This window comes from Astatotilapia calliptera, chromosome 7, assembly GCF_964374335.1.
Source record: "Astatotilapia calliptera chromosome 7, fAstCal68.1, whole genome shotgun sequence".
Lineage (NCBI taxonomy): Eukaryota > Metazoa > Chordata > Actinopteri > Cichliformes > Cichlidae > Astatotilapia > Astatotilapia calliptera.
Genome location: NC_137428.1, coordinates 41,988,182 through 42,001,994, shown reverse-complemented (window position 1 = coordinate 42,001,994; position 13,813 = coordinate 41,988,182). Strand labels below are relative to the sequence as shown.

The 13,813-nt window shown below is 42.9% G+C and overlaps 1 protein-coding gene and 1 long non-coding RNA gene across 7 annotated transcripts; one reads left to right on the top strand and one right to left on the bottom strand.

Moving 5' to 3' along the window:
* Positions 1–952: 952 nt before the first annotated feature.
* Positions 953–13,419, bottom strand: pisd (phosphatidylserine decarboxylase). Of its 6 annotated transcripts, none has more exons than XM_080303721.1 (10): positions 13,300–13,419; positions 13,007–13,112; positions 12,638–12,672; positions 12,395–12,531; positions 6,723–6,857; positions 6,531–6,632; positions 3,535–3,658; positions 2,045–2,194; positions 1,806–1,966; positions 953–1,644 (listed from the first exon to the last, which is right to left on the bottom strand). In XM_080303721.1, the coding sequence occupies exons 2-10, from the start codon at positions 13,042–13,044 to the stop codon at positions 1,405–1,407; spliced, it is 1,122 nt and encodes a 373-aa protein (XP_080159847.1). In that variant the 5' UTR covers positions 13,045–13,112; positions 13,300–13,419; the 3' UTR covers positions 953–1,404. The 6 variants fall into 6 exon arrangements, with proteins under 6 accessions (XP_080159847.1, XP_026030698.2, XP_026030697.2 ...); XM_026174913.2 differs by having other exon boundaries at positions 13,272–13,410; XM_026174912.2 differs by having other exon boundaries at positions 13,221–13,353.
* On the top strand, positions 8,187–9,016 carry LOC145429734 (uncharacterized). The gene is made up of 2 exons (XR_013910023.1): positions 8,187–8,597; positions 8,710–9,016. It is a non-coding gene; the product is annotated as an uncharacterized LOC145429734 (long non-coding RNA).
* Positions 13,420–13,813: the final 394 nt, after the last annotated feature.

The window sequence follows — 13,813 nt, the reverse complement described above, 5'->3', positions numbered from 1 at the left end:
TTGGGTTGACAATAAAACTCAACTTGACTTGACTATTGTCCCATGGTTGATAGTGTCACTATGAGTACAAACCAAGCGGTGGTGCCAGCATCATGCTGTGGAAATGTTTTTCAGCAGCAGGAACTAGAAGACTAGTCAGGATGGAGGGAAAGATAAATACAGCGAGTCATCCCTGATGACAACCTGCTCCAGAGTTCTTTGCACCTTGGACTGGGGCAAAGCTTCATCTTCCAATTCAACAATGACAAAGTAAAGTAAAAGAAAATAAATGGAATCTGGTATGAAAATTGGTATTTAAAAAAGCTGTATATTTCTAAATTGACCAGTGCACTGTGATTTTTTTTAAACATATCTACCCCCACCCCCAAAAAACAAATAAAAAAGTGAACGTGACAAAATATTGGACAGTAATTCAGAGTCTAATAATAGACACAAAAGAAGTCTAATAATACAAAGTAAATAAAAGTTTGGGCAGCTGAGAAGTTGGTGGGAAGCTCAGGCCCTCGCTGTATTTTATAAATGTGTTAGCCTTTATATGTTAGCCTAAAACTCATCATCTCTCTTTATTTCTGTCTCTTAACATCAACATCACTCTGATATTACAGACACACCTTCCATTAATACCACACTGCTGCTGACTTCTGCCACTGATCAGGAATTAGGACCAACTGTGAGCATGTTTTACCTGAGCTTAAGATAAGGTGCGACAAACGTTCCCAAAACATTTCTGCTGCCTTCATTTTTTTAACCTTTCAGATGAAAATAAAAATTGAGTAAATAAATTCTGTACATTTTTATTTAATAAAGATAAATTTTTAGTTTGACTTCGCCGCCACAGCTCGGCAGGCTCTCCACTGACTGAAGGGACACCATCCAATTGCTGCCACACTCTCACACAACTCTGCCACTGCGACCACTGGAAGGTTAGAAAGAGGAATGTGCGTGCAGTCTATTTAAAAAGAAAAAAAAACTTTATTCATAATTAGATCTTTTACAAAAGCAGAGAAAATGGAGGAGGTGTCACATTTAAATCCCACAAAAAAAACAACAAAAAAAACAAGATTAATGAGACAAATTAGTAATAATAACCCTTCAACCAATCACTGGCCTCCAATCAGATGTGAGCTAGCTGATGCTAACAAAAACCTGTGAGCAATAAAGTTTGAAACATTCAAACAGAAATGTGTTCAGCTGCTGGTCGAGTCTCTGAGTGAGAGGGACAGAGAGGGAGGGGTTTGGCATTTCCCGCTCACGGGCACAAGGCATTCTGGGAGTCTGCGTGCTTGTTGTGATAAGCATCTATTTCGAGTACTCCGCAGAGAAAAATACCCAGAACTCCTAAAACTCCTCTCTTAAAATCTGTCTCTGATCCGGCCCTGCCCCCTGAGCCTGTAAGTCATCCAATTACAGGCTGCCGAGGCCTTCTCCCACTCTGATTCGTTGGCCAGGCTGCAGGTTGAAGCTGAAGTCTTTGGGGGCCTCGAAAAGCAGAACGATGGTGGAGCCCAGGTTAAACTCCCCGACCGACTCTCCCTTCTGTAAGGCCACGCCCCCTTCACCAGCAAACTTCACCGTCTGGTCAGCAATGTAGCTGTGATCATGAAAGGAGCCTTTACTGTAACGAGGTGTGTTGGTCTGAAGCTCCTGAGCAATTAAAACAGGAAGTGTTAAAACCAACCATCAATCGATCAGTCAATCAGTTAATCAATATTTCACTATACAGAGTGAACGAGATAAGAAAGACCAACAAGAACTGATCAAAACAAAACGTTCAGAAAAACCACAGGAACACAAAGTAACGTCACCTGGTCAAAGTAAATTCTGATTGAACCGACGTTCGTGGCACCGACCGCCGTTAATGAGAAGAAGCCTTGCTGCCATTGGCCGGTGAGAACCACACGCTCGTTAAGGCAAAAGAGCTCTTTGATCCAACGAGCAACGCCTGGGTTCACCGACATTAACGAGCCTAACGAGGAAGGACACACAGGCGGGTCAGGGTGGGGGCGCAAAGACCACATGGCTGCACAGGTGAACACACTCTCACCTGGAAAGTGACGCCGAAGCTCCACCCTCCAGTCTGTGGGCGAATGGAAGCAGTGGTAGTCACCTGGAGCCAGGTAAATGACAACGTGGAAAAGGTCGCTGTCGGGAGACGAGAGGAGGTCGTCCCTGAAGGAGGAGGACGACGAGGAGTCTGAGGACAAAGAGAAGCCGGGGTTAAACAGGTAAACAACAAACAAACCTCAAAGATGCCCTCAGGGATTCAACAGGTGTGACTGCAAAGTGTCAAACTGAAGTCAGGAGACGAGGAGTCACACGTACATTCAGGTGAAGTTCACAGAAAGTCGCTGTATCTTAGTTCTATCAAACCTGCTTAATATAAAACTCAGCAGGTTTTCAAACCTACAACACCTCAGGGGATTTTCACCTGCATGGTGAACAAATGTCATTTCCAAGAGAAATCATAAAAACTTTGAAGTCAGCTGGTCATTGTGGCAGGGTGTTCTTCCTTTTTTTCAGTGATGCCTGGACCTGGAGAGTTGTGTGGACGGGTGGGCCGAAGAAGTTCCCAGTTCCATTATTTTATTTATTATTATTTATTAATGATTCCTTATTTTTTCCACTAGTTTTTGAGCCTTTATAGGGTCCCACATGATCCCGCTTTTCATTTTATTAGACTTTGTGGAGGGGAAAATAAGTACTTTCATTTGCCATGTATTCCTTTCACATTTTCTATACAGGCGCTGTGGAGAGCATCCTCACACAGAACATGACATCGTGGTTTGGGAACAGCTGTGTGAAGGACCAAAAAGCTCTCCAGAGAGTGATCCGTACAGCAGAACGCTGCTGCAGGATTGCTCTCCCCCCGCTTCAGGACACCTACACCAGGAGATGCCGGACTAGAGCAGCGCAGATACTGAAGGACCCGTCCCATCCAGGCAACAAACTGTTCCAACTTCTGCAATCTGGTAGAAGGTTCCGCATCTTCCGGGCAAGGACAGAGAGACTCAAGAGGAGCTTCTATCCCCAAGCCGTCCGTGCCCTAAACACACTCACCCGCCCTCTCACATCATCTATAATTGACTGAGACAGGACTCTCTTCCAGACACTAAACCAAGGCACAATGTACATTTCAAATTCCTTTAATTTTAAATATGTTTATATTGTCTATCCTGTAAAATAGTCAGATGTCTATTCATATTAATGTACAGAATTCACCTGCTTGCTGCTACTACTGCACATTCACCCAGTGTATATACTATATGTATATATATATAATGTTCTTCCTCTACACCCCCCCCCCAATTTTTGCACATGTCGAGGAGCGTGTCAGGCTACATTTCACTGTGTGTTATACTTGTATAACATGTGACAAATAAAGAACCTTGAACCTTGAACACATTAATATATTTTGATGCAATGTTTTATTGGGTATATTACATGACATAAAATATATCTGACGTTAGCGTTACAAAACTACACTACGTGAGTTGTACATATGGTCACCGTTACATGGAGGCGGTCTGGTCTTACCTTTGCACCGCCTCTTCTGTGGTCCGAGGAAATGTTCCAGACTGTAGGTGACCCCCTTCACCTGCTCCACCTCTGAGTTCTTTACGCGACCAAAGTGGAGGATCCTTCCATCAGCCGGAGAGGTCTGGAAGAGGCCGGAGACCCCAAACAACCAGGTTAACCCCCAAGTTTAATTGCCTAGTTTAATGTTATCTCACAGGTTAACCCCTGGTCTAGCTCCAAGTTTAACTTCGTCTCCCAGTATCTTTCACATTAGCTTCAGTTAAAGTGGGCGATAGAATTGATTTTATCTTCCATCACAAAATGTATTGATCTTTAATGATTCACAGAGTTTCACTAGTTGCACATGTTGTCATGTTACAGCTCTATTCCAAAATTAATTCAATTAATTTTTCACCTAAAAATTCTATACACAATAGCCCACATTGACAAAGGCAAATGTTTGCTGAAATTATTTTTATTATTAAAAAGTAAAAAACACAAATATAACAAGTATGAAGCAGCAACAGCATTTATTTATTAATTCAATTCACTTTTATTTATACAGCGCCAAATCACAACAAAGGTCATCTAAAGGCGCTCCATATTGTAAGTTAGACGCTACAATAATATAGAGATGGCACAATACTACTTTTTTATGTCTGATACCAATACCACAAATTTGGATATCTACCGATACGAATCCGTCTATTTTATAATAAATACAACTTTTTGTTTTTAAATGTCTTGCTGCATTTTGCATACGTTCATACCAAAATTTAAAAACAAAAAACAAAAAACACTATTACACTTGTCTGCAAAAAATACACTGCACCCAAAAATATTTCAGTTTAGCAATACTGATCTTTTTAAATCAAAGTATTTAAAGTAACATTCAAATAGTAATTTAAAATGCAATTTTATGCAGATTTCAAAAACTCTTTGTTTCTGAAAAAAAGAAGTGCAATATCAGCACAAAATTATGTTTATACTCAACAACTTCAGGTTGTAGAATGGACCCTTTAAGCTTAACAATAAATAGACATCCAGAGTGGAAAGCAGTGCAAAAAAATGCAAACACGGCCTCTCACAACACTCATCTTTTATCAAGTCAGTGTAAGCTGTTTGTCTGACATTTAACCTGAGACTGAAATTTGTGCAAATTCTACAAAAAAACTTAAAAGAAGTGTGAAAAAAAAAAGTGTTTTTCATAGTTTTTTTTTCTCCGAACCACGAAACTGTTTAGCCATGTGTCGTCCCAAGGTAGGTATCTCTGACAGAATTAGTTTCCCCTGCATCACGCTGGGCTCTCCAAATCACAAACAAACAGTATCTCACATTCTTGATTTTTAGTTCACAAACACTTCTTATAATGACTCCTGAAACTTTGCACGTTTTAGCTCTTTATACAGTAAAGTTATAGGACAATAAAAATAATTATCAGGCAAAATGTCCTTCATTAGTTAAAATAATCCTGTCTGATACCACGTGAGAATAATAAATATATTATAACCCTCATACTAAATGGTAATCTAACAACACTCATTTTTCACTTTTTCACAAAACTAAAACATCACGTCTAATTGTCTGTAATGAAGGTGGAGTAAACTAGATCCGCACTCCGTGCCCAGCGAATCCTCGCAACACAGGGGGAACAAATTTTGTCGGGGATACCTACCTTGGCACAACACCTGGTTTGGCAGCACGTAGCGAGGCTCTGAATGCTTTCAGTGTGAACTCCAGACCGCCAACAGGTCTCCCATTCTTCTTTGCAGAACCTCTCGAGCTCCATCAGGCTGGATGAGGAACATCAGCGCATAGAAATCTTCAGATTTCTCCAGAGATGTTTAATCGGGTTCAAGGCTGGTCTCTGTCTGGGCCTCTTGAGGACATTCACAGCATGGTCCTGCAGAAGCCTATCCTTTGTTATCTCAGCTGTGTGTTGAAGGTCGTTGTCCTGTTGGTGTTAGATGAAGATTTGCCCCCCCCCCATCTTGCCCTCTACCCTGACTAGTCTCCCAGTTACTGCTGCAAAAGTACATCTCCACAGCATGATGCTGCCACCACCTTGCTTCTCTATAGGGATGGTACTGGTCAGGTGATGAGCGATGCCTGGTTTCCTCCAGACATGACACTTCACATTCAGGCCAACGAGTTCCATCTTTGTGTCATCAGATAATTTTGGTTCCATGGTCTGAAAGTCCTTCAGGTGCCTTTTGGCAAACTCCATGCAGGCTGTCATGTGCTTTTTACTGAGGAGTGGCTTCAGTCTGCCTGCTCTAGCATACAGGCCTGATTGGTGGAGTGCTGCAGAAATGGTTGTCCTTCTGGAACGTTCTTCTCTTTCCACAGAGCAATGCTCTCGGTCACCTCTGAGGCCCTTCTACCCTGATCGCTCAGATTGGCTCGGCGCCCAGTTCTAGGAAGAGCTTGGTTGGTGTCAAACTTCTTCCAATTACAGATGATGGAGGCCTGTGTGCTCATGGAGACCTTTCCTGTACCCTTCAGTAGATCTGTCTCCATGCAATCCTACAGACAGTTCCTTAGACTTCCTGGCTTGGATTGTGCTCTGACATGTACTCACAGTACTCAGCTATGGTACCTTATAGACAGGTGTGTGCCCTTCCAAATCATGTCCACTCTACTGAATTTACCACAGGTGGACTCCAGTCAAGCTGTAGAAACATGTGACCGATGATCGGTGGAAACACGAAGCACATGAATTCAATTTTGCGTCTCGTGGAAAAAGGCTGTGAATACTTATGTATATGTTACATTTTTGTTTTGTTCTTTTATTTTTAATAAATTTGCAGTAATTTTAAGCCAACTGTTTTCACTTCATCATTCTGGGGTAATATATGTAAAATGAATTTCAGAATAGGGCTGTAACATGACAACATGCGCAACAACTGAAGCTCTCTTGATACTTTCCTGAGGCACGGCAACGTTATCTCTCAGTTTAACCATGTTTATCTCCCAGTTTAGACCCTGTCTAAGCAGGAGGAGGAGCAGGTTACCAGGCAGGAGGAGGCGCAGAGTGGTCGGACTGCAGGTTTAAGGCGTCGCCTGAAAAATTCTCCTAGATTTCTGTAATGATGTAAATCCTCCACTGCTGCCTCCTGGTGGACAAACAGAGGAACAAACAAACTTTATTTAATAGTAATAAAGAAAACAAAATGGCCAAATAAACAAACTGAGCATGTCCTGACCTGCATGTTCACGCCAAAGGTCCAGATATACAGGGAGTAGATGGGTTTCCGAAGCCAAGTGGGGAGCTCCACCCCATTCAGACGACCCCACGCCCGAGAGAGGAGTCGAGTAGGGAAGGAACGGTACAATGCCACCTGTAGGAGGAAACAGCAGCTACACCTTTGAATTTATTTACATGAGTGGATAAAATGACAAATGACGAGTCATTCTATAGACTGGAGTAAAAAGAGAGAAAGTAAAGGAGGAGTTTTGGGGGAGTCGTGGGTAAGAAGAGAATGGATAAATAGGGGTAGGGGACTAAAGTTTAGATGTCCAACAGTTTTTTAGGGTAATTGAATCCAATCGATGGGACAGATCAATAAGTTTGTTATCAGTGATCAATAAGGTGTTCTGTTTGTGTTTCTGCTTCTGATTGTTTCACGCTTTCATTTTCAAAATGCAGACTGGAAATGTTGCGTCACTGCATCAACTGGTCGATTGATCAGATATTGATCAGAGGAGACAGGAAAGGAGGTGAAGCAGGATGTACGAATATGGCTGCTGCCCGCCTTGCACTTCAACCAATCAGAGGCTTCTTACCCGGCAGGCCAGTGGCCGCAGAGTGCTCACAGACAGGATATAGCACAGGAAGGAGATTGGCCGGTGGCGCCATGCGGCAGGGCGACTCACGCCACCCTTGAGCGCGCTCAGACGGTGACGAAGAGCCAAACGAGGGACCTGAAGCCTGATTATAATAACGAGATTTAACGTGAACATGAATATTTTTCAAATACAAGAAAAAAAATAAACCAGAACAGCTGATGAGTCCAAGTCATGTAAACAGGCGGGTGTAGGCAGGTGAGGAGAAGGCGGGGCTTGTGCGTGGGGAGAGGCGGAGGAGGAGCAGACGCTAAAAGATAAGAACACTAAAAGAATTCTAACAGGGATGGAGACTGATGTCATGATGTCATTAACTCCCCCAAAATAAACTCTCAGCAGCTGGAGTGATGCCATTTATTTTTATATTCTTCAGCCAATAAGATTCAAGGTGCTCACCTGGATACATGAGTCTGACAGAGTGTGTGTGTGTGTGTGTGTGTGTGTGTGTGTGTGTGTGTGTGTGTGTGTGTGAGAAAGCGAGTGAGCGAATGTATGTGTGAGAGTTAGTGAATGAGCGAGTGTGTGAGAGAAAGTAAGCAATGAATGTGCGTGAGAGCGTTTAGGAAGGGGGGTTTCTACGGTGACTGCTTGCTTAGCAGGTCAGCTATTTTAGCTTTAGCCTAGCTTAGTGTGTTAGCCTCTTTCCATTTGATCCTGTGCTAACCTGCAAACCCAGTTAGATAACCACTGATGCTAATCCTGCTGCAACACACACACACAAATCCTCTTTAACACACACACACACACACACACACACACACACACACACACACACACACACACACACACACACACACACTTCTTTCACGCCTGAGACTCTTGAGAGTCCTGTTTTCAGAGGGTCAAAAGTATTTGGACATGTCAACAACATTTAAATGTAAGAACGGTTTGACTGCTGAAGAACCCACAGACTGCTGTGTCTCCTCCTTCAGCTGGCTTCTTCTCTCTGCCTTCAGTTTTAATTACTGAAACGCTGGCCTGAGATCAGCTCTTGGACTTTTCTCTCCCATCATTCTGGTTCAGCTTCATCTTGTTTGTCTGTCTAAAGATCATTTTTCAGATGTTTTAAAGTCAGATCTTCCTGAGTGAGGTTAGTAAGCGCCGCGTTTCCCTCCATGACGGCATCTCTTGATCACAGACCTTCTCCTCACAGAGACTTCTGATGTTGTGAAGCTGTTTTTCTGAACATGCAAATAATTTTGTCATCACCTTTAGTGCCCTCTCTGCTCTCTCAGGTCTGTTGCTGAGCTGATCAGTGATTCATTCTTTTTAACAGTGATCGAGTTTATTGATTGGGACACTGATAAAAAGTTTCTGCTCTGTGACTGCTATATTTTGGTGTTTCAGATCAATGATGGCCTCTCTCACCTGCACTAACGTCTCTTTGGGCCTCATATTTTGAACATGAAAACCATAAAAATTCAGAGATCACCTCTGCTTCGCGAGTCCTGGAATAACATCAACCGTCGGATTACTTCTGACCCTGTGAAGACGGTGGCCCGAGTATTACCTGCACTTCCTGATCTGTGGATCTGATTCGTTAAATTTTAAACTTTGAGCGGCATCCTCTGTCCCTTCCTGTTGTGCTTCTAAATGAAACTGTACTCACTGTTTGTGTAAATAAAGTTTTTCTCTACTTCCTCTCCCACCTGAATTGTGCTGTCGTTCTCCTCCTCACTCCTCGCCCTCCTCCATCTTTCTCGCTCTCTCCTTTGGGAGTTCGCCTCTGCCGCCTCACCTGCCGCAGCAGGGCACTCTCACCACGCCTCCTGTCGCCACGGCGACCAGAGAAAAACCTCACCATGAACGAGCGTTGGGCGAAGACGCCGTCGCAGGAGAGCGAACCGGCCGACGACACATCAGGATGACGAAGAGTTAAAGAGGTGAGAGAGAAAGAGGAGTGTCCGTGGAGAGCAGACGGAGAAATGAGAGAGAGACGGAGGAACGCATAGAGGAGGAGGAGGAAGAGGAGGGCATAACGCTGAACAGCTCCTCCTCTGTTTATTAATAGCATGAAGGAGGAAGAAACTGTCAATCATTAATCACTGATCATCCATTCACACTGAATCTTAAATAAAAGCTTCATTTTTTATTCTCAGGGTTAAAATCATTTTTATTTTGGAAAACACTCATGCAGATTATAAACACTCAAAAATTAAAAGTTTGTTTTGTTATATTTCTCCTCCCTGTAATTTTTCCATGTTTGAGGAATTAAAACAGAAAAATGGTTAAAATACTTTTGTTGAGGATAAAATTTAAAATTAAAGATTAAAAAATTTTATTAAAAAAGAAACAGCCATTGTTAAATTATTGATCAAATTGTGACAGTTTTTATTATTTTAAATGAGTGTTTGGAATGAAATTATTATTTAACTATTAAAACTATTATTTCAATTAATTTTTTTTGTTTTTAAATTACAAATCTGCACCAAAACAAATAAAATAACTGAAATAAATTTATATTTCAACACTTTATGAAGAGTTTATAAATAAAGCTCATCTTGTAACCGGAAGGTTACCGGTTCGATCCCCTGCTCTGTCTGTCTTGGTCTTTGTGTCCTTGGGCAAGACACTTCACCTACCACCTACCAATGGCGCGATATGGCAGCCTCGCTTCTGTCAGTCTGCCCCAGGGCAGCTGTGGCTACAACTGTAGCTTACCTCCACCAGTGTGTGAATGTGAGAGTGAATGAATAGTGGAATTGTAAAGCGCTTTGAGGGTCTAGAAAAGTGCTTTATAGATGCAATCTATTATTATTATTATTTTTTTTTTTTTTTTAATTTATTTTGTCAGTATTATTTAATTATTTTTATTCTCTGATAAAAAGTATTAAAATTATTGTGTTTTTCTTTTAAAAGCAGAAATGAAAAAAGCCTGATCATTAAACCTGCAAATAAAGACTTTTGTGCCAGTCACAGGCCAACCAATCAGAGCAAGACAACCGTGAGGAGAGGGGCGGGGCCTGCCTGAGTGACTGAGCTGTGTGACATAACATCACCTTTCACCCAGATAACCAACCAACCAGCTGACCTGCTGTGATGTCACCATATGTTGAGGTTTTGTTTTTTTTAAAGGTGAATGTGGCAGCTTCCAGGTGAGGCAGGCGTGACAGGTTAGTTCAGGGGTGTCGAACTACAGGCCTCAAGGGTCGGTGTCCTGCATGTTTTAGATATCACCCTGGGTCAACACACCTGAATCAAATGATTAGTTCATTACCAGGGATTTGGAGAACTTCAAGACAGGAGGTAATTTAGCCATTTAAATCAGCTGCAATGGATCAAGGACAACTAAAACCTGCAGGACACCGACCTTTGAGGCCTGAAGTTCGACACCTGTGGGTTAGCTGATCTTAACAGGAAGTGAGGTGTCCTGTTCTATCAGCCAATGGTTAGTTAAAGCACAAACTTATAGATCAACTGTCAATAATCAATAGCTCGTCTGCCTTCTGTCATCACAGAGTAACTTTTAAAGAAACTCAGCAGAATCGCATCATCATTACATCATCACCCTGAGCCTTCAAGCACACAGGTGAGGTGTTACTGACACGTGAGATCAAAACTAGTATTTCATTATTTCAACTCGGTAACTACAGTGATGAATAGGAGGCGGAGGGCATAATGTCAGCGGTTCAGAGGGGGAGGAGTCAGTCGAACAGGTGACAGTCCAGTTTAAGCTCAGAGTGGGAGGAGGAGGAAGGGTTTATGGGCTGTTTGTGTCCTCTGATAGATTCCCTGTAATAACTGATAACTGACTGTTGTGTAACGCTGACCGCCATCACACCACGTTTCATCTCACAGCAACCTTTGACCTATCCTCAGCTGCTGACACAGCTGGCCTTCTGACTGACACATTTCAGTGTTTAATCGTTTCTGTCACGGCTCCACAAACCCCCTGCATCTCTTTCAAAATAAAAGCATGAATTCTTACTGAGCCACTGTAAGTCCTCCTGTCGTCAGTGAGAGCCCACGAGCCCATGGCACCAACGCCAGCGGCTGCAAAACACTTCCAGAGGCCTCAGAGCATCAAAACCTTCACAAGCACCGCTGATGATGTGATCACCACTATGCTGTAATCCTCCGGATATGATTTTAAACAGAGAGACAATCTAAACACAGTCTCACACACACAGACACTGTAGTTACAACGTAAGGTTTTTTAAGAGCTTTAAAATGACTAGTGGCAATAAAAACTGAGAGAGAGTATAAGAATGTGTAAGAATGAGTCCATTTACAGGTTCACTCTGATTCACCGTAGGGGAAATTTGGGGCTCAGTTTTGACCTGAGGACTCTGCCATGCAGACCAGGAGAGCAGGAAATCAAACCATGGACCCACAGCGCCCCCCTCAGGCCCATGAATCTATACGTTTGTGTTTAAAATCACGTAAATAATCAAAAAACTAATTTTATCTTCTTCAGTTACTGTAAAAATAAAAGGCTTCTTTCTTCTGTAAACATAATCAATGAACCGACGCTCTGACTGTAAATAAAGTTTGGAACAAACCGAAGGCCCGAGGAACTGCTTCCTGTACATTTGGTTTGTTTCCTGTTCAAGATTTTCATTTTTCTGTGAATTTAAATTTTTTTTAAAAAGTGTTTCAATCATCGAGGAGCTCAATCAATATGAGCCCAATGCTTCCTGTCGCCGCTGTCACAGAAATGTTGAAATATCTGTGGAGTTGTTGTTTAAACGTTGCGCGAGTAGGTCGTCCTTAAGTGTTTCTGAGTTTTTTCTTTGAAATGAGGCGAACAGATTTTATTGAGTCGATTTATTTGGGGAGAAACTCAAAAAATTTCAAGCGTTTTGTTTCTGATGACCAGAATCAGCATCTTCCACCTGACAGCCGAACGTCTCGATTTTACTTCGCGGAGACAATTTTTCCCATGCTGCCACCGACCAATCACAGAAATGAGAGCTACAAACACGTCGCAGGTAAACAAAAGGCACTGACGCCGCGTTCATTGTGAGTCCGACTGCACGTGCTCAGTGTTACAAGGCAAGTGAGGAGACATCAGAGAAAGTTTTCACTTTACCTGTGTGGGTGTAGCCACAGGGGCCGGGGCTCCATCCTCCCCCTGGCCCCACTTCTGGTACTGCTTGTAACCAAGGTAACCACCACCAGTCACCAATAGGAAGGGCAGGGGCCGGGGGCCTGGCAGAAGCCCACGTCCTGAAGAGACAACGAGAGCCGATTGGACTACAGAGATTACATCATCCACAAACAAACAACAGCTGAAGAGCTCTGTCTTCTCCAGTTTTGGGGTGGGGGGGCTCACCTGTGCTGAAGCGTCTGCAGCTCTGAGAGAAAACTCTGAAAAACAGGAAGGACACTCAAACTGATCAATCAGATCACATCAGTGATCAATACATGAGACGTTCAGCGTCAGAGAGCACAGGTATCGCCCCTAGTGGACACCTGACACGTTCAGTGGCTTTAAATGAACGAGACACTTAAAATTCTGGTCTCTCTGAGTTTCAGAAAACAAAGATGCTAAATGGTTAATGACTCATTATCGAAAGCGACACTGAAAAGCTTAAAAAGAATGTATGTGTGTGAAGGTTCTCGGACATCCAGGTCATCGTAGTCCAAAAAGCTTCTTCGGCTCTTCCTTTATAAACAGGTGAGATGAAGAACAGATAAATACCTGCCGCTGCTCCATACCCTCCGAAAGGCCGCCGCCATCTTGTGTTTCCGGACGTGACGTATGACGTCGTGCGTAAGAGCACTACTGGAACGAAGCCCCGCTCCCCCTTTGTCCCACGTGAGGAAACACAAGTATTTCGGTTTATTCTTGATTAAAAAGCTTAAACGATCATAGACGATTTATTGATTTTAAGATGTAATTATTGTTCAATTACGTAACATCCTGCTAGCCAAACATGCTCCCACTCTGGACCACACTACTTCACCTAAAGAGCAAACGGGTCTCCCGATCACCTGGAACAGCTGGGACAGATATGTCAGCGGGCTCTTCATCCACTACAGCTCCGCCTTCAAAACGCCCCCCTCTCCACCTGCTCGTACTCACCGACCGCCCACAGAAGGTCAAACTGAGCCCACAGCTCCACACCTGCTCACTCTAGCAGCACCACAGTGGATTCAGATTGACACTGCTGCGGTTCATCCATAGACAGGAAGTAAGCCAGAAACCTCTGAGGGGCTTTAATGTGAAGACAATCGGCAGATCAGTCACGTTAACCCTCAGCTTGCTGGTGTCTTATCGAAGTGACATGGTGTGAGTCACGTGGTGTGATGGTGTAGTTTATTATTGGTGTGAAATCAGTGAAAATCTTAACTAGCAACCAGCCAACAACATAATCAGTGTAAACAGACTGAGGATTATTGATTATCTGGTTATTATTTGGTGTGAGACCTTGAGAGTTTATGAAAACTGTCAATTTTAATTACTTTTTGTGAAAATCTGAGTAGATACAAAGAAGGAAACAGTGGT